General features: G+C 48.3%; 3 protein-coding genes across 9 annotated transcripts in view; 1 reads left to right on the plus strand and 2 right to left on the minus strand.

Moving 5' to 3' along the window:
• Nucleotides 1-12,381, minus strand: part of LOC116952825 (sushi, von Willebrand factor type A, EGF and pentraxin domain-containing protein 1-like) — a 35,144-nt gene extending 22,763 nt beyond the window's left edge. Inside the window, exons 1-12 of one of the 7 annotated variants that reach the window (XM_032972521.2) lie at nucleotides 12,238-12,381; nucleotides 10,498-10,616; nucleotides 10,354-10,416; nucleotides 8,537-8,596; nucleotides 7,606-7,788; nucleotides 6,823-6,999; nucleotides 4,889-5,068; nucleotides 3,018-3,236; nucleotides 2,265-2,358; nucleotides 1,912-1,994; nucleotides 1,158-1,251; nucleotides 489-565 (exon numbers count right to left, since the gene is read on the minus strand). In XM_032972521.2, the coding sequence (XP_032828412.2) occupies nucleotides 489-565; nucleotides 1,158-1,251; nucleotides 1,912-1,994; nucleotides 2,265-2,358; nucleotides 3,018-3,236; nucleotides 4,889-5,068; nucleotides 6,823-6,999; nucleotides 7,606-7,788; nucleotides 8,537-8,596; nucleotides 10,354-10,416; nucleotides 10,498-10,609 (1,342 nt within the window). In that variant the 5' untranslated portion in view covers nucleotides 10,610-10,616; nucleotides 12,238-12,381. Of the gene's footprint in view, nucleotides 1-488; nucleotides 566-1,157; nucleotides 1,252-1,911; nucleotides 1,995-2,264; nucleotides 2,359-3,017; nucleotides 3,237-4,888; nucleotides 5,069-6,822; nucleotides 7,000-7,605; nucleotides 7,792-8,536; nucleotides 8,597-10,353; nucleotides 10,417-10,497; nucleotides 10,617-11,045; nucleotides 11,138-12,237 lie in introns of those variants that run through there. The other 6 variants (XM_032972522.2, XM_032972519.2, XM_032972520.2 and 3 more) reach the window with 6 other exon arrangements.
• Nucleotides 11,226-23,503, plus strand: part of LOC116952826 (thymus-specific serine protease-like) — a 34,427-nt gene continuing 22,149 nt past the window's right edge. Inside the window, exon 1 of the mRNA XM_032972527.2 lies at nucleotides 11,226-11,295. The gene's annotated coding sequence lies outside the window, so the exon portion shown is untranslated. The remainder of the gene's footprint in view (nucleotides 11,296-23,503) is intronic.
• Nucleotides 16,259-21,537, minus strand: LOC116952827 (uncharacterized). Its single transcript, XM_032972529.2, has 4 exons — nucleotides 21,388-21,537; nucleotides 19,264-19,461; nucleotides 17,398-18,627; nucleotides 16,259-17,025 (listed from the first exon to the last, which is right to left on the minus strand). Exons 2-4 carry the CDS (start codon nucleotides 19,456-19,458, stop codon nucleotides 16,981-16,983), a joined length of 1,470 nt encoding a protein of 489 aa, XP_032828420.2. The 5' UTR covers nucleotides 19,459-19,461; nucleotides 21,388-21,537; the 3' UTR covers nucleotides 16,259-16,980.

Consider the following 23,503-nt stretch of genomic DNA (forward strand, 5'->3'; position numbering starts at 1 on the left):
CAGAGTAACAGTCCAGGAATGCAAACGGTAACAACGTTCCAGACTGTTAACACCTCACCACGGTGGCGAGATGTTAGCTACCTCGCCTGGTATACAGGAGGTCGTGGGTTTTATCCCGACCCTGACGCCTGCTGCTGTATATTTGGAGTTTGCATGTCTCTCTCCCCGTGGCCGTGTGGCTTTTTCTCCGGCTCCTCCAGTTTTCCCCTCCACATTTAGAATTAACGTGCGCTCAAAGTAATTGGCTGCAATCAATTTCCACATGGTAAGCCACTACGTTCAGCTATCATTGTGGCCAGTTAACTTCTGAAAAAAAAGCTATATAGCTCAGTGGGCCTTTCCTGGAAAATAAAAAAATATTGAGTTTAATAGCTTTTAAATCAAGCAGTCGAAATAAAACTGAGATAAGAAGAATATTTATTTATACTGAAGGAATCTGATGAGCTTTAAAGCTCTATTTCACAGGTGTCTAGTAGTGAAACCCTCACAGGTGCACGGCGACGCCATTGTCCAGAGCCCATTCTCCTGGCAGAGCCTGTGGCCTGTGCGGCCGTGCCTGATGAACCTGCATGGAAGATCACGGGGACAGCAAGTCACCTCCGATAAGCACGGTTGGCTATGTACAGTGCGAAAGAAGTTCAACATACATAGGGGACTGTCATGGCGCTTACAGGAAGATCTGACTCAAAACAGCGACGCCTATGTTATAGATACAGACACAGGCTGTGTCCCAGGGCCATCCAATACGAATCTCAACTTTCCACGACCTCACTTGTTCATCTGTCGTTTTCTGTCCCCAGCTGCTGCCGAGCACCCGTCTGTGGCTACACCACGTTCTGTTGCAACCTTCTCCTCTACACGGCATCCCCTCCACATCCCTCGCCTCTCCCAGATCCCTCATCCTCCAAACTTAATATGATCCAAAAAGGCCACTGCCAGACTTTTGGCCCGTATTAATGAAGTGTGTTTCGCAAATACTTCAATCCCTCCACTGGTTCCCAGGTGGCTCCGTGATATCTGTATGTAGTGGGTGACACTCGATCGCCATGCGTATGCAGATCAATCCATGGGCACAGGGCGCTCAGGCACCTTGGGCCACCGAGCTCTGAGGCGTCACCAAAGGGCACGACGGGCACAGAAGGACATGCGCCACTCACCCGACGTCGCAGCTGCAGTTGACCTGCGCATTGTAAGTGAACGCAGACCCCGTGCACACGCCGTTCTCCATGACAGGCTCTCCACAGTTGACGACTGTGAACGGTACGAAGGAAACAAAATCCTTGCCAGGGCTCAGCGATCCACGCTTTCGGGGGCTTGCACCGCGTGTTTCTTTTTGGCACACGCGTTATCGTTCTCATTGGAGATGGAAGCGATGAGACTGGTTTGTGTGCGGGCACTGTGCGGATTATTGCATGGCAGGGTCGTAATAGGTACTTTTAGTGAATGTTTTAGTTAGTTTGTCATCCTTCCCCCGCACCTCTGATTAGCATAGCTGGCTAGGTAAGTATGTATGTTGAACTTTTTTCGCACCATACGTAGCCAACCGTGCCAATCGGAGGTGCTGGGGAATGGTGAACTAAACACAAAATGCAGTTCTAAAGAAATTAGTTGTCAATCTATATTTAAAAGTGCATAGCTCCAGTAGCTTCCTAATCTTGGAAGAGTGTTCCAGACGGCCGCAGAAGCGCATATGAAAGCGGTGTGGTGACCATCTTTATTTGATGGCTAGCCATAAGCCGTTGTTGCCAGGATGACCAGAGTTTGCGTGATGGTTTATCCTCCCTGACGAGAAAATGCTATTTGACTCTTAGTAAGGAAATGCTTCCCCACCCGTGCTTTAAGAGGTCAGGTGTCAGCAGGTAAGGGTTGGGGGGGGGGTGCAGTAGTGCAGGTGTGCGGGCGAAGGCTCACGCTCGCAGTCTTGCAGCGGGCGCGACCAGCGTCCGTCTGAGTCGCACGTGGTGTTAATGTGATCCTTCCCGCCAATCTTGTACCTGGCATCATGACAGAGGGGTGACGGGCGTGGGGGGGAGGGGCAATGATGAGTGGCGCCGATTACGATGCGCCACCCCCCCCCCCAATACTCTAGTCCACTGGCAAATCCCGATACGAGTTGGTGCAGGGCTCTCACACTACGGATGGTTTCCTCTGGATATTTTACGATTCCGAGCCGGATTCCAACCACGATTTGTTCAGAAATATATATATATATATATTTTAATTGAATAGAAGTTCACCAGGGCACGACACCAGTGCAGCCTCACCCGATGTCGCACACGAACGTGGCAGAATCTCCCTCTGTGAACGAACTTCCCTCCAGCCGCCCATGCCTTGGGCTGCCCGGGTTCCCACAATCCTCTTGGAAAGAAAACATCACACCGCAGCTTGAACAACACCGAATACAGAACACCTGGACACACAGGAGAATTATCATCGAGAGCCGTGATTTCCAATGTCCATGGACGACTGGTGAGTCTGCAAGGCTGTGAGCAATGGTTTGAAGAATAGATGTAGTTGCAGTTAATTTCACGAAACGCCGTATTGTTGCTGCATGGTCAACGATAATGTTCTGAGGCTTGTCAGTGACCTGCTTGTTGAGAAAGGATGGAATCCACAGCTCTATTATATTAACAATAAATAGTTGAAGGTACAGCCCTGAAATTACTTGCGAATGGCACTGCTGGAAGGACATCTGATTGAGAGAGACATCATATGGAGTATGTTGGCCTGTCCTTTCACATCCAGTTTTTCCCTCAACATTTATAAACATGCGTTTAGAGTATTCGGCTGCATTACATTTCCACGTGATAAACCACTTCGCTGAGCTTTCATTTGTGGCTCGGTCACTCCTGACAAAGGGCTACATAGCTCAGTGGGCCTTACCTGGTTAAAGTGAAATAAAAACAACAAAGAAACCAGCCAGACATCTTGGAAGAGGGTGAGAGCTCGCCTCACTTTAACCCACCATGCACGGACTTCCCAATACGAACCATGGCGCAAACCCATTTCTCACGCACTTGCGCAGAAGAGCGTCGCAGGGCTCCACCACGCCCCATCGCCCTTCGCGTTGTGCAGGCAGCGCAGGCTCTCGCTGGGCGGTTCAGACACTGCCCCTTTGCGGCTTGCACGGCACTCGTAGCGCAGGGAGCTGCCCACCCAGTAGCGCCCGTCGTCGTTGGCGCCCCACACCAACGTGGCTCCCGCGATGTCGGGCGGCGCCGGGCATAGACCTGCGGCTGACATGGCGACCCCGCCAGCTCAATGTTTCGCAAGGAGCAGGAGGATCTCACGAGATCGGGTTAGTGGAGAAACTGCCAGCCCCCCCCTCTCTCCGGGCTGAAAGTCAGAATCAGAATCTTTCTTTATACTGGAGGAATCCGATGTCCAGTAGGGGCAGGTGAGAAAGTTATGACAACAAACTGTACGAAAACACCATAGGAGTCAATAGTATAGGAAAGGTAAGCAAATTATTTTTTTTATACCAGGTAAGGCCCATTGAGCTATTAGCTTCTTTTCCAGAAGCTACCTGGCCGCAAATGATAGCTCAGTGAAGTGGCTTATCATTTGGAAATGTTTAGCAGCCAAATAATCTCAATGCATGTTGATTCTAATTAGATGTGATGGGAAAAACAGGACGACCCCGAGAAAAAAAAATCCACGTGACCACGGGGAGAACATGCAAACTCCAAATAAACAGACGTCAGAATCGGGATCGAACCCACAACCTCCTGTATACCAGGCGCGCTACGGAGAGAGGGGGTGAAAATGGCACGTATATTTATGCTCACGCCTTCTCCCAGGTGGGGCAGCTCCAGGTATGCAATGGTTCCTCAATTTAAAATCGGTTCTTTCACTCACAATACATGCGTTGCATTCGTGAGTGTAATAAACGATTCGTTACAATTTGTGCAAATTATCTGGTGCAGACAAAACACTTAATAAATTAATAGAATCAATGAACAATTATAACTATGATGATGACGACGACGACAACGTTTGTGACACATCGTGATCGCGGCGAGCACTGGCTTCCAATTGAGCTCTATGCTCGGTTGGCTACGTACATTGCGAAGGAAGTTCAAGGTACACACATGCATACACGATTCAGCAATCGCCTCAATATTTGACCGATAGCTTTACAATTCTTCTAGGGGGTCTGAGGTCCTCACGGACCGTGACTGTGCTCTTCTGTCAGGTGTGTGTTTTGGTCCTCGGTCCTCAGATTTGGAACGCTCTGCCTGAAGAACTGCGCCTGACCGCTGAGATTCTCCCATTTGGAAAGAAACAAAAAATACTTCTTTCCCGTGTTAGATAAAATAGAGATTTTTTTTCCCTTCTGCACGACGTTCTGAAGCCCTTTTTTGGGTCTGCTGCACCACGGTGGCGAGATGCTCGTATACAGGAGGTCGTGGGCTCAATCTCAACCCCAACGCTTGTACATTTAGATTTTGCATTTTCTCTCCGTGGTCGCGTGTGTTTTTTCTCCGGGTCCTCTGGTTTTTCCTTCGACATTTCTAATCAACATGCATATCTAGTATTTGGCTCCTATAAATTTCCACTTGATTATCCACTTCGTTGAGCTATCATTTGCGATGGGCAGGTCTCTTTTAAAAATAGCTATACAGCACTCATTGGGCCTTACCTGGTAAAATTTTAAAATAGTTTATATAGTTTACTATATATTCCACTATATTAACACTTTTGCAGATTCATTAACTTTTTGGTATCATTTCCTCCCACTTCCTCCTCCCTTGTGGGCTCACATTGATGACATTGCAGCGTCTATTTAAAGCCCAAGACTGGAGGACACTTTCACAATCCTAGTTTATAAAAACGTCAAATAATAATAATGATGATAAGGGGCGGTCATGGTTCCCGTGCGGCCTACCGATGCACGTGGGCGGCTTGGACCAGATCCCGGATTCGAGGCACGTGATGTGGGCCTCGCCGGATATGGAGAAGCCATCGCGGCATGCGTACATGACGGAGTCGCCCAGCGAGAATGTGCCCTGCGCCATCTGCACGACGGCGCTGTTGGCAACGTCTGGGGGCTGCGGGCAGCTCAAAGCTGGGGAACGAGAAAAGAGAAACGATACGAGCGCTGCGAGGCCGAGATCCTGGGGTCAGGATCACGGGCGTTCACCAGTGGTTGAACCGGGCTCTCAAGTTCAGTTAGGGGCCATCCATTTAGTACGTACGCAAAAATCTGTCAAAACTTGACCCCTCCTCCGATCCCTTATGTACGCGTACTTTTTACACCCTCCCCCCCCACCTGCATATGTACGCTTGACGCACCCCCCCCCCCCCGAATCCTATAGAACGGCCGATATTTAATCCACGCAGAAACGATCAAGGATTAATAATATTAACGTGTTTAAGCAAACAGATAGTCCACCGCCGGATTATCTAAATCATTTGAAAGCCAATGTAGACAAATTATTATCGAGGATTCACCCCCTCCTCCACCCCGTTTCCTATGCATACGTACATTGTCAGTAGACCCCCCATACACAAGCGTACGCATTTGGGTTAACCCCCCCTCCCCTCTCCATGTGTACGTACTAAATGGATGGCCCCTTGGTTGACCACGGCCTAACAACATTGGCCTACAGTGCTTCCTGGTTCTAGACCGAACCTTCGTTTTTATCGCTCTTGGCTTGTAACATTTGATTGCATTCGTAATTGTTTCTATGGGTCGGATGGTGTGAGTAAAATGTGTGTCGTACACCTCCCTCCACCCAGCGCAGCCCTGTCACCATATTTCACCACGGTGGCGAGATAACTACCTCGCTGTTATACGGGAGGTCGTGAGTTCAATCTCGACATTGACACCTGTTGTATATTTGGAATTTGCATGTCTCTCCCTGTGGACACGTGGATTTTTCTCCGGGTCATCCGGTTTTTCCCTACACTTTTATAAACATGCGTTTAGATTATTTGGCTGCTATACATTTCCACGTGATAAGCCACTTCGTTGAGCTACCATTTGTGGCCAGGTCGCTTCTGAAAAAGAGCTAAATAGCTCAGTGGGCCTTACCTGGTAAAATAAAAAGTGTATAGTTTTTATAGTTTAGTATCTATATATATACCTCTATATTACATTTTTTTTCAAATACATTCACTTTTAGGTATCACTTCCTCCCACTTCCTTCTCCCTTGTGGGAGAACATTGATGACATCACAGCACCTATTTAAGGCCCAAGGCTGGAGGACATTTTCACTATCCTGGCCAACCACCTGGCGATGCTGTTTGTAGCTACCAGAAAAAAACATCGTACACAATTGTTAAATGTTGCAGATTGCTCTCCGACACACCAACAGTGCTGCTGAAGCAGTAATAAATTGGCGCATTTGTTCACATGACAGCTTCATTAATTGGGTGTGTCGGGCGGAGGAGTGTGTACGACACACATTTTACTTGTGCAGCGACCTGACCCGTTTGGACGGTAGATGTGGCCCCAGCGGAAGCGCCTTCGCCGATTGTTGCAGAGGTTCATGGTTCTAATCCAGCTGCTGCCCTGACTAATACTGCGTGTGTAATAACCATCCTTATGCTACGTGCCGTCTGCTTCACATTGGATATTAAAAGTCTCCTGACGTCATTCAAAACGAGTAGGCTGTTGCATGTCGGCGTGACTCGCCAAATTTGGGCACTTTTTAAAATAACACTGCAATTTGATCAATTGGGATTACACATTACATTAGTGGTCCCTCCCGGCCGACTATATCTGTCTGTGAAAAAAACTCCCATAGTGCCTTTGCCACAGCCCTGTAAGATATGGTGTGAATACTAACTGTGCGAAATTATTATTATTATCGCACCCTCGCAGACTGGGTCGATGTCACTCCAGATTCCATCCTGCATGCAGCGTCGGAGCTGTGGCCCCACCAGAGAGTATCCATCGGCACACATGTACGACGCCACGCTGCCGTACACCGGCTCCGTCGCCACACTGATAAAGCCGTTCTCCGGCTCAACCAGGACTTTGCATGTCACCACTGCGGAACACACATGCGGAAAATGAACGGTATGATCATCGTGGATCTTATATCATACGATGTATCGTAGTGTCGCCAATTGAGGGACACCCCCAGAGTTCAAGGCGCTCGTTTTGTCATGCAGCCACAACACACATTGTGAACTTTTTAAATCATATTACGAATAATATCGTAGCAACCCTACTTGTAAACCATTATCACGTAGGATAGATGATGGGAGATCATTATTTTGTTCTGTTAGCTGTGCTAAAGTTGTGGTTTTTTAAATACTCAATTTTGTTTAAGTTAATCCTAGTTGTGCTATTTGTTTCACAAAATGTCTTACGGCTCAGCAGCAAAGCGAGCCGCAAATCCTGGCTGAGGGTTATTACAGCCCATCATCACTCTGGGGCTGATAAAACAAGTATAGCTTTGTGGGGGATTTCGACAGTGGTTGCCCTGTGGACACACTCTGCCCAGATAGAGAAATGCGAAATGTTCACCACTGTTTTTTGTGAATCTCTGCATGAGAAAAATGACCGTCGCAAAAGGCCTGGTGTTGTTGTTGTCATTGGCAGCGGGTAGGATTGTGAGGCTCTCGTTTGGGCGCCCAGACCCGACACTCACACACGCAGGAGAATTTGTGCTTTGTCCAGCCGCCCTCGACACACCGGATGCTGTAGGAGAAGCCGCTCACGGTGTAGCCGATGTTACAGTGGTAGCTCACGAGCTCCTGCAGGAAGAACCACTGCCTCCAGATGAACTGTGGGCTCAGGCTGGCAAAGGCCACTTTTTGTGGTCTCCCACATCCTTCTGTGTGAAACGAAAAAATAAAAAAGGGTTTTTTTGTTCCGTGACCGTTGTGGAGAAAACGACGCTCCGACTGAAAACTCTTTGGAGAGATGTTGCAAAGTACAACCCTATTGCGGGAACTGTATTCAACTCCGTGGTCCAGCGCCGAATTGGGTTCATAAGGAAGCATAAACTCCCAGCCCTAAGGTCCCCAGTGGCTGTCGCATTTGCAGTTATGCCAACTGTTTAGTAGCATTCATTCTACTCAGGGCTTAATTTCTCACTCGATATTTTGCCGAACGCTACGAGGTAGGCTCAGAGTAGGCACTGTCAGCGTAAGGCACGACCACTCGAGTGTAAAAGTATGCCTATCCATAATGATCTTATGCTATCGAAATTTGCCAAATTTAATAGATAACCTTTAAATTGCTACATTCAAACAACCAATTGTAGCATTGCCCCCTACTGACAGACTAACGCCCAGTTGCAGGTCTGTACTGTGTCCATTTGTGCTGCACAGGGAGAGCTGTCATCAGGGGGTCCCCTCGTCTAATAATTAAAAAAAAACAATTGGGAATTGGAATGATCGAGATGAGATGTAAATGGAAGGTGCTTTGAGATAATGGGGCATTCAAGCACTCAATACAAAATCCTCATTCCTTATTAATGAAAATTAATTAAATTTGTGCTCATATCTGAATCAAATACACCAATTGATATCCAATTTGAACGGTCAACCAAAAACATTCGCACAACATGAACTCACTTCTATTGGTGTCGCCAGGCTCAACTGTGATTTGCTTCTGTTCTCCTTCCACTTCGAATTCTATAATCACACGAGTGAGGTTAGTTTCTGAGGATGAAAACAAACAAACCTGTGCCATGTTGAATTCAAGAAGCAGACTTGTTCTACCGCTCGAACGTAAGCGCCAAATACCCACGTGTCTGGGGTGGCGAAAAGTCAGAATTGAGTTGTGGTAAACTGTGATAAATGACACTGTCGTAGCATATGCTGGGCGATGCTGTCGCGGTGTAATGGTTAGCACGCTGGGCTTGCAATACAGAGGTCGCCAGTTGGATTTCAGCTACGGGGATATTGGGAAAGTTTCTTAACTGTACCCACCTCTGTCAACCCACCACAAAATGCACACACAAAGAAAATGTTGGATTTGAGAACCAACGAAAAATGAGAAACACTATGCAGTGGTTCAAACACCGCACTATAAACCTGGTGATTCAAGTTCAATTCTTAACCGTGGCTGACATCAGTGGCCTGTCATGTCTTTTTACCAAACCACACTTGCAGTCATAATTAACAAAAGTTAAACAATCCCCATGTTTTGCACGGTGTGGGGAGGCCTTTATCCATAAGTCGATTTGAAAACGCTGTAAATTATATTTTTTATTGATATTTATTGAATAGAATATTATTCATTTAAATATTTTATCTAGACAATCTCTTCAGATGGAATATTTAATTTGCAAGCATGTCCAGGAAGTCAGGCGACACAGGCAAAAAGACAAAGATCCTCCCCCTATCGTCTTAACAGACTTTTGGGGCAAGTGCTGTTAGTGAGCACCTATGAAGGCTGGTACGGCAGAAGAGGGGGTGGGTGGCCAGCACCACGCCCACCCGCTTTTGTCTCCCCAGTGGCGATATTTACACACCGCACCAGGTACTCATTTGAGGCTTGGTCGCCTTAGGGGAGGCCCAGGACTGGTTCAGATAATCGTCACTGGTGTTGGTCGTGAGCAGGAATGGAACTTGTCTGACACATGTACAGTAATCTACACGTGCGTTTGTACAATATCAAATACATGTGTAGTGGTTCAACTCGGAGGCAGTAATTCTTGGAGGCACTTCTTTTATTATACTCATAATCTCCCTTCACACACCCTACAGTCGCCTAGGCTACACACACCCTAGCCTATACACAACACGAGCCGTCTAACATCGATGGCGCTGACCGATACAGCCAACAACTGTATAACAGCGCAGTATCAAGCGAACGATGACTGCGGCGACTAAGAGAAGAATGGTGACGACAACGACGGACTTCAGCAGGACGATGGGGATCCCACTCCATACAACAGCCCCGAGACCCCCTACAGGGGCCCCTCTTATACTGTCAGCGTGGCCTGGCTCCGCCCCCGGCCACGCCCCCCCTTCCAGAAACCCACCAGCGGGTTCTTGGTGTGCCCCTTCTGTGACGTTTCCCCTAGATCCCCCTCTGGTCTATCACGTGGCCTGCTTACGCCAGGGCTTCTGTAAGCCGCAGATCCCCCTCCCCACCAGCAGCCAGCGCTATGCTGCTACATTACTTATTCTATGCCACTACACATGTATCCAAAGACAATGACAGCAGCAAAAATGATTTAATGAATGATTGATGAAAAAAAGCATTCCATACGATAATTAAAATAGACTTCATGTTAGCTGGTAAGTTCCATTGAGCTAAGTAGCTCCGTGACAAGGACGACCACAGCCGGCAGTTACAAGACTTTTCAGGGAAAGGAATGTGCAAAGTAGCAAGAGCAAAAAAACACATTTACACAGATTTTACACACTGTCACCCTGTTCACCTGGAATTTGTATAGATCCTCCACGTGTGTGAAATTCTTCATTAAAGTGACTGAGATCAGTGTCTGAGGACGAGAACAACAAATAAACTCTGGGTTTGGTTCAAAACCAGACCACCCTCTTCTGCCGCTTGGACCCTAACGCACCTGGTAACGTGGCAGACGATGCTAGTGTTGCCAGCAGGCACAAGCCCAGGGCCTGCACGACACGGGCAGATGCTGCTGCATATGTCCAGCCTCCATCGCGGCGGTGACCCATTGATTATCTGCACGAGAAATCAAAAACGCGTGTGCATATGCACGTACAAATGGCCCCATTCAGGCATGAATAACAAGCAAAAAAACTCAACACGTTCATCAAAAACACCGCGTGGCCTTAAAAAGGACACAAAAGATATAATGTGCAAAGTTTCGACCACTCGTCCTTCTTCATGTCACACGTGGGGGTAATGTAGCAGGCAGTGCTTTTTTTTCCAATACTCTATGACCATGGCAGCTTATATTCCATTCCTTGCAATGAAGCATCAAACTGTGACTTCTAGTATTTGTATATCTCCATCTCCTGTCACTTATGCCCCTTTGCCATGCCAACTCTAGCAAGTTGAACTCTGGCCTGCCTAACCTGACTCCGCTCAACGCATAATTTGGCATTCTGAGTCTTTAAGTACGTAAAAAAAAACTGCGTTAAATCCTACCAGGCAGCAGTTTGCATCGGCACCGAAGTCGCGTGGTGCAAAATGCAGAGTATTTGTGCTTTGCATTCAAGCCACAGAGTGATTGCTAGGGACCGCGTCACCACTCCCACTACACCAGCCAATCAGCTACCAGGACAATTATCCTGATGCAATACAGCCACCGTTATTGTAAGTTCCTGTGCGACATGACCGCCGAGATGTCATCGCTCCTGTACCCTTCGGGCTGTGGCAGAGCTACGTCGAGCGTACGGTATTAAAGTTTTAAGTAAAATACGAGTGTGATTTTTGCACGCATTTATTTGCGTGCATGTGTGAGAGTGCATGCACGTAATTGTTGCGGTGTGTTATCTTGCATGGGAATGCCTTTATGTGCCTAAGACATTTGTTACTACGGGCGCCTGGTTCCTCCCCCCAGATGTCCGTAAATGTCCCTTCAGCCCTAGGCATGGCTCCACCACTATTGCCTTTGGATGCCCTGGTTCCTCAGAAGCCGTCCACCACGGTAGCGAGATGTTAACGACCTCGCCTAATATACAGGCGTGGTTGAGGTGGGTGGGGGGAGCGGGAGTGTAGTAGTTCAGCAGCAGCCTATGAATCAGCCGAGCACTTGCATTCTGGTGGATCTCACCGAGCTCCGCGTTCCACCGGTAAGCCGCGACCAACAGCCACCCAGATTTACCCTGTGATGTATTCGAGACATGGAGTACTACTATTGATCGACGTTAATGTTTTCCATGTTATTTGCCATCAGCCGTACCGAAAATTGTTAAACTACATTTATTTTACGAGGTAAGGCACACTGAGCTACAAAGCTTTATTTTTCAGAAGCAACCCGGCCAAAAATGATAGCTCAACGAAGTGGCTTATTACTTGGAAATTTATAGCAGCCAAATATTTTAAACGCATCTTTCTAAATGTGGAGGGAAAAAAAAAAACACGGAGGACCCAGAGAAAAATCCACGCCACCACGGGGAGAACACGCAAACTCCAAATATACGGCATGCGTCCGAGTCGGGATCGAACCCAGGCTCTCCTGTATACCATAGTTTCACAGGCGCGGTAGTTAACATCTCGCCACCGTGGCGCATCTTACATTAAGGGGCATTGCCCGAAACGTCGCTTATGATGTATATTGACTGGAACGTGTTGATATTTCGTGCGCTGTATCGTGAGGGGTCGCGTGGGATCTTACCAGCGTTAGGTCGAGGATGAATGCCAGCCTCATACGCCAGCAGTCACAATATGCACACGCCTTATAAGCCAGATCCCCACACCACCACGACCACTCCCCTTCTGCCTGCTCCACACAGAGCGATATACTCAGTGTAAACAAGTAGACTATATATACTGTATCTCCTTTCTAGCGAATGATTTGGTTTGTTTGATTCATTTGCAGGATAGATACAAGGTAGAGCTGAATCCCAGCAACTGACAACGCTTGCTTACGCTATTAGAGGGAGTTCTAGAGAACCTCTCTTGGAGCATATGTTGGCCTTCTGTGCCACGTTAGCCAAAGGGCAAGTACCCACATTTTACCCCACCTGCCGATCGACTGTTGCATACCCATTTGTCCAGCTGGGTGCATGGACAGACACACACTGGCGGTGGGGGTGGAGATGTACCGATGTGTCGGGAGGTCGTTTGTAAATCGTGTGCCAACCGTTGCAGCTTCACGGTATAGAGGGGAGACCCCACTTAAGTAATCATAATAACAACTTAGAACCGTCTGAACAAAAATATATGTTGAATACAACAGGATGTGTATTAGTGCAAAATACTGATACACAAAAATTGTGGAAATAAATTCGAGAGAATTCTCGCTTTGGGGATTTTGTAAGGAGGCATTTAAACACTGCAGAACGCCCGCGCCTGAAGACACGTTCTCGCATCAGGCTATGCCAAAGGTGGATCTTTGAAAGAAAAAAAACCTCCCGGGGGGGGGGGGCATTGTCCCCATTACCCCCCCCCCCCCACAAGGCTCTGCCGATAAAGTAAGAGGATTTCGTGAAAACCATTTCCACTTTACCCCTACCACGAGTGAGAGCTCAAATTCCCAAAGGCCTCTTGTTTATTTTGAACGAATGCTAAGCATTATTTGAACATTCACATTCCATGCAGCTTGTCTCCTAAACAAACCCGCTCTGCACAAACACAAAACGCGCTGAGCACACAAATTGTGGATCGAGCAGTGGTAATTTCCCAGCACTCTCGGCTTACAAGAATAGAACCTCAAAAAGTTGCCTTCAGTAAAAGAATCATTAACCCACTGTCAAACATGGCACGCTGCACCGAAAACTGCAAACTAGAGCCAATCTCCTTCAAATGTCTGTTGTGCAGAGCAACAATAATTTTGCATCGATGTGACGAAGCAGATCCTTGCATGAGGAGCAACCGGCATATCACCATGACGCATCCCCCTCGTATTTTTGAATCGGACATTGAATTCCATGGTACCGGTCCTGGGTAACCAGTCGCACACTGCCCGAGTTAATTTTCCATTTGTGCAACATCAAGTATCCATCTTGATTTGAAGCTTTCGTGACTGCAGGAATCCATACTCTTTGGTTCTTTTGGTAAAGTCACGTGGGTAGAAATTTAAAAAAATAATAATACTGGTAGGCAACCTCCTGGTTACACCAGCCCACAGGGGATTATTGTGTCCGTCCGTCGTGCATCCAAAAATGGGAGGGGTGGGGCTGGGTGGAGAGGGGAGGGTGGGGAGGGGCTGGGTGAGGAGGGTGGGGAGGGGCTGGGTGGGGAGGGGCTGGTCACCCCGTGGTGCCCTTATAAAACTCAACGTTTAACCTACTCACGCCGGCTTGTGCCCGCCCTCACAGTCGGGCATATTTGCGGAATACACCACGCCGCCGTTGACCCTGTCCATTGACCGAGCAACCCAACGTTCCTACCAGTTCCCTCCGCAGGAATGTGTTTTATCACGACGTTTCGATCGCAACACAAGCGGTCGTTCTCAGGCAGAAAAAAATAATCCAGCAGTGGAACTGCAGCTACCCACATGACTTTACCAAAAGAACCAAATAGCATCAAGTATCCACATATGGAATAGTTTGTGTAAATGCGCTTTAGGGTTGTCTGCAAATGGTGCTAGATAAAAGCCAGGGATCATCGATTCGAAGTATTTTGAGGTGCTCGGCCAATGTGAGAGAGGAACTATGCATATTATATGGTTCTTTCGGTAAAGTCACGTAAATATAAAAAAAGTTAATAAAAAATAAGAAAAAACATCACGTTTCAATCGCAATACAAGCGGTCGTCTTCAGGAAAACGAGGCTTATCCAGAAGACGACCGCTTGTGTTGCGATCCCCTTTTCCCGATGACGATTGTTTGTGTTGCGATCGAAACGTGATTTTTTTCTTATTTTTTTATTTTCACTTTATTTTCATTTTCATCATTTAATTGTTGTTTTTTTCCATCTACGTGACTTTACCGAAAGAACCATAGAATATGAATTTCTGCATTCACGAAGGTTAAGTAAAAATTTAGCAACAATGCATCGTTTTCTTTTTTTGCACCGTACATAGCCAACCGTGCTAAATCATCATCAGAACTCTGTTCCGTCTCTCTCCGTGAAAATGAAAACAGGTTTAGTCAAGCAGCCTATTTTAGCTTTTCAGAGCAAGGTTATGAAGCAGCAGTGTTGTTTGTAAGCAAACCGTACTGGTTTTAACCGACTGGGTCATCGGCAGTCGGGCGTACAGACGAAAAATGTTGATCGATATCCGTAATTAAAGCACCGTCTAACTAGGCGTGTTCCCGTTCAATGCAAAGCAATAGATGGAATGTGGAGGCGATAGAGTTCTGCTTGTTTTTATTTGCGTTGACCCAATGCGGTCAGATCACGACGAAGAGCCGTGTCAATCTTCCTGTGTGGGAGGGGAGATGGATTGCCGTGGTTTACAAAGCTTTTGCTCTCAGAATGCATAATGGACTAAAATATAATCTCAATTATTACTACCACAGCTCCAGACACGTTTGTGGCATGGATTTTACAATTTCAAAATTAGGCAGTGTTGATACGTCATAGCTTAATGCTTCCAAAATGTAGATCAGACCCTTTGATTCTGCCTTGGAAATGGTTACCACACACTGGGCTTTAAACTAAACCATTTTATTTTAACCGGGCAAGGCCCATTGAGCCATGTAGCTCTTTCATCAGCGACCTGGCCACAAATACCTCAACGCGATGCATCGTGTGCACATGAACAGCAAAATCTAAAAGCATAAGATCAAACCCATGAGCTCCTGCATACCAGGCGAGGGAGTTGACATCTCGCCACCGCGAGGTCACCGTGCGATTTCCTGGAGCGAGTTGAACCAATTTGATACTTTGGCTTTTGCGACCAATATTATGCCTGTGTTGTATGGTATAAGTATGTGTTGTTAAACCACCCGACATACGGTTCGTCACGTAAACAATTCTGGCAAATCGGCAGCAAAACGTCAGACTAAAATTGTAAAATGTGGATTCTCACCAACACACCGGTGGGCTGAACTCGTAACCAATCGGCATGTTTTGGTAACGTGACAAACCCGATCGGCTGGTGGGTTGTGGCAGGTTAACACTCGACCCGAAAACCATTAGATTTGAAACAATGCTGTCCAAATAGCCCCTCCCAACCACCATCCACCTCCAGCGAGGAGCACAAGATATACCCGCAGTATTCCCACCTCTTTGGATACCTGGCCAACATTGAAGGTGTTGGCCAAACACCCTCCAGATGTCCTGCTCTAGTTTGGTTTGAACATGCCATTACGGTAGTGACAAAGTGACGAGATGCACTACCTCGCACTGTGGTATGGAGGATGATCTGGGTTCTGCGTCAACCCTGGACGCCTGTATATTTGGAGTTTGTATGGCCCTCTCGCCGTGGCCACATTGATTTTTTCCAGGTCCTCCAGTGTTTCCCCTCCCCTCCACATTTTACAAGAATCAACATGCGTCGAGTATTTGGCTGTTCTACATTTCCACAAGTCGATTTCCGTTGGGCGAGCATTTGTAGCCATGCTACAAATCTTACCTGTAACATTTAAAGTTTAAAAATAGTTTCGGGACACCATGATTCCTCCAGTCTAACTAAAGATTCAGAAACCGTTCGAGCCGCAAAAAAATAGATTCCAGGGTGGGGGGGGGGATGAGCAAACATTACCACAAATGAAAGGCTGACAAACCCAAACTTGAAAGTCTGGCCTGTAATGCAACACACTTTATTTCAGGAACCACGAAAGGTTATGCCAACACGAAAACGTGTCACAGCTGACGGCATCAAGGTTCGGGACAGCAAACGGGACACACCATGCATACACAACGTGCCATGTGCATGTACCAATTAAGGGGGGAAACGACAATTGCTTCAAATGCGAGTGACAGCACTTTTGGACTGAAGTGGTTTTAGTTCGAGGATATCTACTTGCAGCTGCCAGATGCCAGTTACTGTCTATTGAGAGGACCGGACCTCATGACCAAAGAGCTGTTCAGTCAGTAGGTGTCCATTATGCAGCGTTCATTTTTTAACCAGGCAGATGTCCAAACTGGGATCATCTTCTGCAAGGTTGTCTGTAACCATTAGCTGCAGGTTGGAAGTTAAATGCAGTTCATGGGCAATTTCATTAAAGATTTGAAGACATTGGGAACACAATGGTCAACTTTAAGTTTAGTCTTTAAGTAACATAAATCATAATTACCCACTTGTTAAATAAAACCGGCTCCATCGCCAATGCTGTCCATTAGGGTCACCGGCATGGCTAAAGCTACAAGCCAGCATTAACGAGAATCAGGCAGAGACCAAACAAAAAACACCGACTCGCAAGATCTGTAGTCAAGAGTTGGGGGGGGGGGGGGGTGATAGTGATGTTGACAAGCACTCCTGTGTTGGGCCACTGTGGGTCTGCAGTCCTCGATGCCACCTTGCGACCTCACAAAGAGGCATCTGGGAATTGCCCAAACTCCGTTATGGCATCCTGCATACGTGCACACAAATAAATGCCATTGATCCAAACATTAGTTCATATTGGCAACACCCAGGGTGGAAAATGCTAAATGGTCAAACTCTTTCGCTCCCAAATTCAGACGATATAGGCCATAGAGCGGTAAGCTTATGAGCAAAAAAAATAATTTTACGGGGGTAAAAGTGTGAGTGGCGTTTTTGGCAACGTGTTACAAATTTACCAGAATTTAAGTGAAGCAAAAGCCTTTCAATTAGTTAAACACTTCAACTGCCATGCAAGGCCCGGTACAGTTGCACCCCCTCCCCCTTTTGTTTCATTGCTGGAGTATTAGTGGCAAACAACTAGAGGGCGTTCACGGAGCACGCTCGAGTCTACACTGCTTACCTCCACAGGGCTGTCGTTGCTCCCATCATCCGCACGTCCAGATGCCAGAGACTGCTTCATTGCATTCCCTCGAGGATCCATGTCGAGCGGAGGCTCCACACCCACGTAGGTGGACACCTCAGTCTCCAAGCTGGCACCTTCATCCAGCAACTCCATCACGGAATCGTCGTCGTCATCATCATCATCATTTGTAAACAGCGTCATGCAGGGAGGGTTCATGTAGTCACCCGGGCATAGATCAACAAGAGGGGGTGGCTCGCGCTCCTGCTTAGCTTCGGTAGGGAGTGCTCCCGCATAGATCTCACTGCGGGGCTCGCCACACGTGTTCATCATGCGCACCACAAACACGTCCTGAGCGGGACACCCCCGAGACCTGGCGGCGCCACCCGGGACTTCGACTCCCTGCCCTGGACAAGAGCCACGCTCGTCCACGGCCACGTCGCTTTCTTTCTCTAAACATCCCTCTGCCGTGGCTTCAATCTTCCCTTTGGGAGGAGCGCCTCTCTTCGCCACACCATGGGCCCCTCGAACCCCACGATCCCCAGCCCTGCGCTGCTCCTTGGCCGTGCTGGGGTCCCACAGCCCCCTAAGGCCACCCTCTCCAAGAGGCCAATTGGACGCAGATGCAGCCTCGGCCTCGGCATCCCTGGACTCGGACATGCTGCCCGTCCAACCCAGCGTGTGAAGGCTGCACGGTGCTTGCCCGGTGGCTTCTTGCGCTCCAGGAACCTCACCCGGAGCAGAGGATTCACAGGCAGGTTTCTCTGCAGCGGGAGCCTCCGGCACATCTTCCGACACGGGGGTCTCAACCACCTCGACGATCTTCTCCGGCACGTGCTTAAAGGTTGGGTTTAGGGCACGGGACCCAATACCACTCTGTACGCAGTGGCTCCCATCAGTCTCCACGATCCTTTCTGGAATGCGGGGCCACCCGAAGGATACCGGGGAGTACAGGGACAGCCCCCGCGATCGAGGCAGGCGGCCAGACACGCGGTTGAGCTTCGACGACGACGACTGGGGGAGGAGAGCGGACCCGGCACTCGTGCCGCTGCAGTTGTTTCCGGCGTCGGCGACGTGGCGCGAGCGCTGCGTGGTGCCAAGTGCGGCAGGCGCCGCGATGGTGCGGGCGCCCAGCGAGCACTGCACGGACGCCTCGCGGCGCGGCGTCGCCTGCACGGCGGCGTCGCGAGTCCCGGCCTTGACGATGCGCGGTTTCAACGCCGGGTTCACCTGCACCCCCAAAACAAGACGGCCACACTTCAGCCAGGTCTTTCTAAGCTAGTCTTCCCACTGGAGATGCCATGGTCGACCTGCCTCGGATGTCTAGATGGGGTCAGGTTCACCTGCCCAGGCAATGCCAGGTTCACCCGCCCATGGGAGATGCCAGGTTCACCCGCCCATGGGAGATGCCCACCAATGTCTCCAGGAGGGCCTTATTAGTTATGGTCTGCCACATTGTGTATGCGATTGGTCACATTGCACAATTAGGTTATGTTTGACTAAAGTCAAATTACATTTTAGTCTTAAACACCCAATCACTTTAGATATTTTTAACCACGATGTCGTTTTGTAGCAATCCAAACATTGGTCCATATGCAATTTCTTAAAAAAAACTCATTTTTTCAATGCCTCGAGGATGCACTCAAATAGGGAGGGCAGTGGCGATGCGCAGTACCGTGCGATGGATTAATTTGAGAACCATTCGCACATTGGAGCCCTGCATCAGTTTCCAACGATTCGGCTCCACATTTGGGGGGGGGGGGGGGGGCCTCGCGCTTTCTTACAACGCAGCAAAGACAAACCGAACCTCCAGCAAAACTGAACGCGAGAGATATAACGCTCGCGAGAGCGCGCGAGCGGCAGAACCTGTGCGATGAGCGCGCGGAAGTGCGCGCGTGTGACGTTCTCGATGTAGTCGCCGGTGCGCTGCAGGTCCACCGCCACGCAGCGCGCGTCCCAGTGCGGGGACAGCGGTGGCAGCTGCGGGGGTCGCGGAGGGATCCCCGCGTAGTGCACGGGGGTCCGGGGGAGCGCGTAGGGCGAGCGGAGTACCCCCTCCATGGCCTTGCACCCGTGCGCACAACGAAACAAAAAGCCACCAGAGGCGATTGGAGCCGTCAACTGGTTAAGAAAGATAGATCAGACAACTTCGGAGCCATTTACTGTCCTTTATATGCGCAAGCACTGACAGGCTCGTACCCTGGTTGAGGGTCTACTCAGCCCATCACCTCTCCAGGGGCGATAAAACGTGCGTTTAGAGTATTTGGCTGCGATAAATTTCCACGCAAGCCTATTCGTTTAACCATCATTTGTGGCCAGGTCGCTTCTGAAGAGCTATATAGCGCAGTAGGCCTTACCTAGTAAAATAAAGTTTAAAAGCAAAAGTGGGTTTCAAGGTATGATTCGAACCCGCCATAGGAGTGTGGCATTTCCATCACTGGCTCAGGAGCTGTCAACAGGATACGAGTACAGCATCCAAGCTAATGAGCAGCAAATCGCTTAGATTTGTCCGCATTACCATGCGCAAAGATGTGCACTTTATTTTTCGATTTAAAGCTTTCGTGACTGCAAGGATTCATATTCTTTGGTTCTTTCGGTAAAGTCACGTAGAATGAGAACAAAATAAATCGATAAAATAAAATAACACAATAAAATTCTTACGACGTTTCGGCCACAACACAAGCGGCCTTCATCAGGTGAAGGGACGAGACTGTCTGGAGCGCTGTCCTCCAGACAGTCTCGTCCCTTCACCTGAAGGCCGCTTGTGGTGTGGCCGAAACGTCGTGAGAATTTCATTGTGTTATTTTATAAATTTATTTTATTCTCATTCTACGTGACTTTACCGAAAGAACCAAAGAATATGTGCACTTTATGTTAAAAGGTGCACCATATGAAGGTCCACGTTTAAACTTAATGTGATGTTAGGGCTCGGTTCGCGCAGCACAAAGTGGTTCCGTATTCATCCCCCAGTGGCTTAACGCGTCAACCAGTGGGGAAGTATCCATGCCAGCTTAGTTAATACCGCACGAGTCATTGCGAGTAGGTAAATGTGGTATACGGAACAATGGATGTAGTTGCACTGTCCTCCACCGCCTTTAAACGGCTAGGTTACCCCGTCCGAGCAACTTGTCCAATTTCAAAACGGCCATGCCTCACATTTCTGGCTATATCGGGTGCATTCCAGGAAATTTCGTCCAATACAATTACCAAAGCCTCATTCGTACCCGTGGTCGGACAGCCCACGAATAGCCTAGTCGCATAAAGAGTTGTGTTGTATTCCTATGCTTGCTGCGAGCCACTTCTAACCTCGTTTCGGGTTGCATTTGCGCTTTTAAATGACCGTCCGACGACCCGAGGTGGCGGAGCGGTGGCGCAGCAGTTGGCACAATGCTCCTCGAACCCGCGAGTCAGATTCCCCGGCCTCGCATCCCGTAGTCGGTGGCGATCCTCAGATTCCTTTCGCAAAGTCGCACGGACCAGCGTGGCGAGGTACGGTCAATAAATTCGCCCTCACCTCACGCCCAACATGGCATGCACGAAGTCCTAGTCCAGTAGTGGATTGACAGGGCTCAACTTTCACAACCTCGCAGAAACGCTAGAGTGGTGGTTGTGGACAAGTGCCTCCAGCCCAGTAAACATGCAACGAGGAGTTCTGCATTGGGTTCTCCGCTTTAGTCTCATTTGTATAAAACTGAAGTTGGCCGAAAACATGCGCATCTCTTGAAATGCAGGAACCTCCTGAAAAAACAAAGGTTCTACGGCGTGGAGAGTTGCTGGATAAATACGCGTGTTAAAAAAAAAAATGGACGGAACCACGTGGGGTCGGGCCCGACAACGGTCCACGTGCGCCGGGTCATTCCCCCCACACTGCACTTTTTAGCCTTTAACATATTCTTCGCGCACCACCGCTCACTTCTCCAGTCACAAAAAGGCAAATCAAGTCTCTCGCTCTCAGATGGATGCCACACAGACGCGAACGACGAGACTCACAAAACAACCGATGCTACGTTGGCAGCACGGGACTTGTTCCTCCTCCTCCTCCTCGCTCTAGAGCGTGCGCGCCTCTGTTCACACGGCCGGACAGTGGCGGCCGGTCCACTCGTGCGTTGTGCATGGGTAGTAGAGCACGTTTCGTGTGCTGTGTGTGTATATATATACTGCGGGGCGTGCTCGCGTGGTGGTGGGGTGGAGCTGGGTGGTCGGCCACTCACAAGCAACACCTGCCCATCACAATTACGGTTTATAATGGCACGTGAGCAATTATGGCTGAATGGATGAGAGTCAATGAACGTAATTACCGCAGCTTCGGACGAGATGGATTTTTTTTATATATAATCACGGCCACTGTGCACAAGATCCAGAGGTGCCCCCCCACCGTCTATCCCATCCCAAGCCTCCAAACGTTCAGTAACAAGAGTCAATATTAAAAGTTGTAATATATTACAGGTGATACGGTTTTTTTTATTGAGTAAGGTTATAATCATTTGTGAGGGGAGGGAACAGACGATGGGAGGGAATTCCGCGTTCGATTCCGCTCATGGCCAACACCGGTGACGATTATCTGAACTGGTTCTGTGCCCCCCCTAGGTCCACTCATCCTCAAATGAGTACCTGGTGTGATGTGTTAAACATCGCCACTGGGGAGACACTAACAGCACTTGCCCCAAAAGTCTGTCTTTGTCTTTTGGTTGAACAACAGCGTCAGATGAGACGAAACTGTGAGTCCGGAGGACCCAGCCCTCGACATGGGTCGATGAATCAATGTTGCAAACCGTGGCAGTAAAATGAATAACGTGACGTGTGTATCAGTTGGCCCAACGTCACAGCCAACGTTGGTCTAACGTTGATTCAGCGTTTGCTGGGTAACGGCAATAGATTCATAGGAGAGGTTTTTGTTGGGGGGGGGGGGGGTGTTAGATCGCGTAAATATAAATGTGTCGTTAAACCCGCCACCACCCGACAGCCAGTTAGTAAGGTTTGTCACGTCAACAAAACATGCAAATTAGTCACTCGTTCAGCACACCGGTGGTGCTGACAGACATTATTTTTTAGTTGTGGCGGGATTAACGACACATTTATATTAACGCGATCTAAGCTCTCCCACCCACCACCTCTATTATGGATAAGATTGGTCGCGAAAGCCTGCTTTTCTAAACTGAGCGCCAATAAAGGTCGGTCGAGGTGCACTCACCTCGCCCAGTATAATGACATAATCACCAGTCCCAGCTCATCCATCGCAGCAGCGGCAGCAGCAGCAGAAAATCACACACGGAGCTGCACGCGTGGAATTAATCACTCGAGTTTCATCATTTGCTCATTTGAATAAGAAGGGCGCTCTCAGAGGGAAATCCCTGCCAGGTCATGAGGCTTTAACAAAAGGAAATATTTTTTTTCGATTGAAAGCCTTCGTGACTGCAGGGATTCATCTTCTTGGTTCTTTCGGTAAAGTCACCACGTAGAATGGAAATAAAATAATAATCAAAATAAAAAAAAACTTATTTTTTTTCCATTCTACGTGACTTTACCGAAAGAACCAAGAAGAAAAGGAAATATTGCAAATGCTGCAAATGCATTCGCCTGCGTTTCCCCTAACCCCTAATTATCTCGTAATCGTGCCCGTTGTAGTCACGCGATGCCATGCGGAGATTCCCATTCGGATGTCTCGTGGAAAGTGGCCCAAGCATCGCCCCGGTGTTCGAGAGAACGCCCGTGGAAGAGGTGACATCATTGAACTCATTCTGAGGTCGCTTCAATTGATTCTTATACCTGAAATTAGCCTGGTGCACCACCTAGTGTGGATAAGCGGTAATTTTATTTTATAAGAGAACACACGTACGAAGTGACGCAATCCTAAGTGGCGCAATCCTAGGTGGCGCAATCCTCCCACCTGCAATTAGTATACAGTTCAGAGACGTTCGCCACAGGGCGATCACCCCAATATTGTTTTAATCCTTAGAGATAACTGGAATCACATGTAATAGTTTGTTTAACACGTAGGCTTTGGCGACCACTATTATCCACAATAGAGGTTTTTGGGTTAGATCTTAACAACAAAAAAAAACTGTTATGCAATAGTTTGGTTGGTTCAATCATTGACGAACGGTCG

The sequence above is a fragment of the Petromyzon marinus genome, chromosome 48 (genome assembly GCF_048934315.1).
Source record: "Petromyzon marinus isolate PM22_M1 ecotype Great Lakes invasive population chromosome 48, UKy_Petmar_22M1.pri1.0, whole genome shotgun sequence".
NCBI classification, from domain to species: domain Eukaryota; kingdom Metazoa; phylum Chordata; class Hyperoartia; order Petromyzontiformes; family Petromyzontidae; genus Petromyzon; species Petromyzon marinus.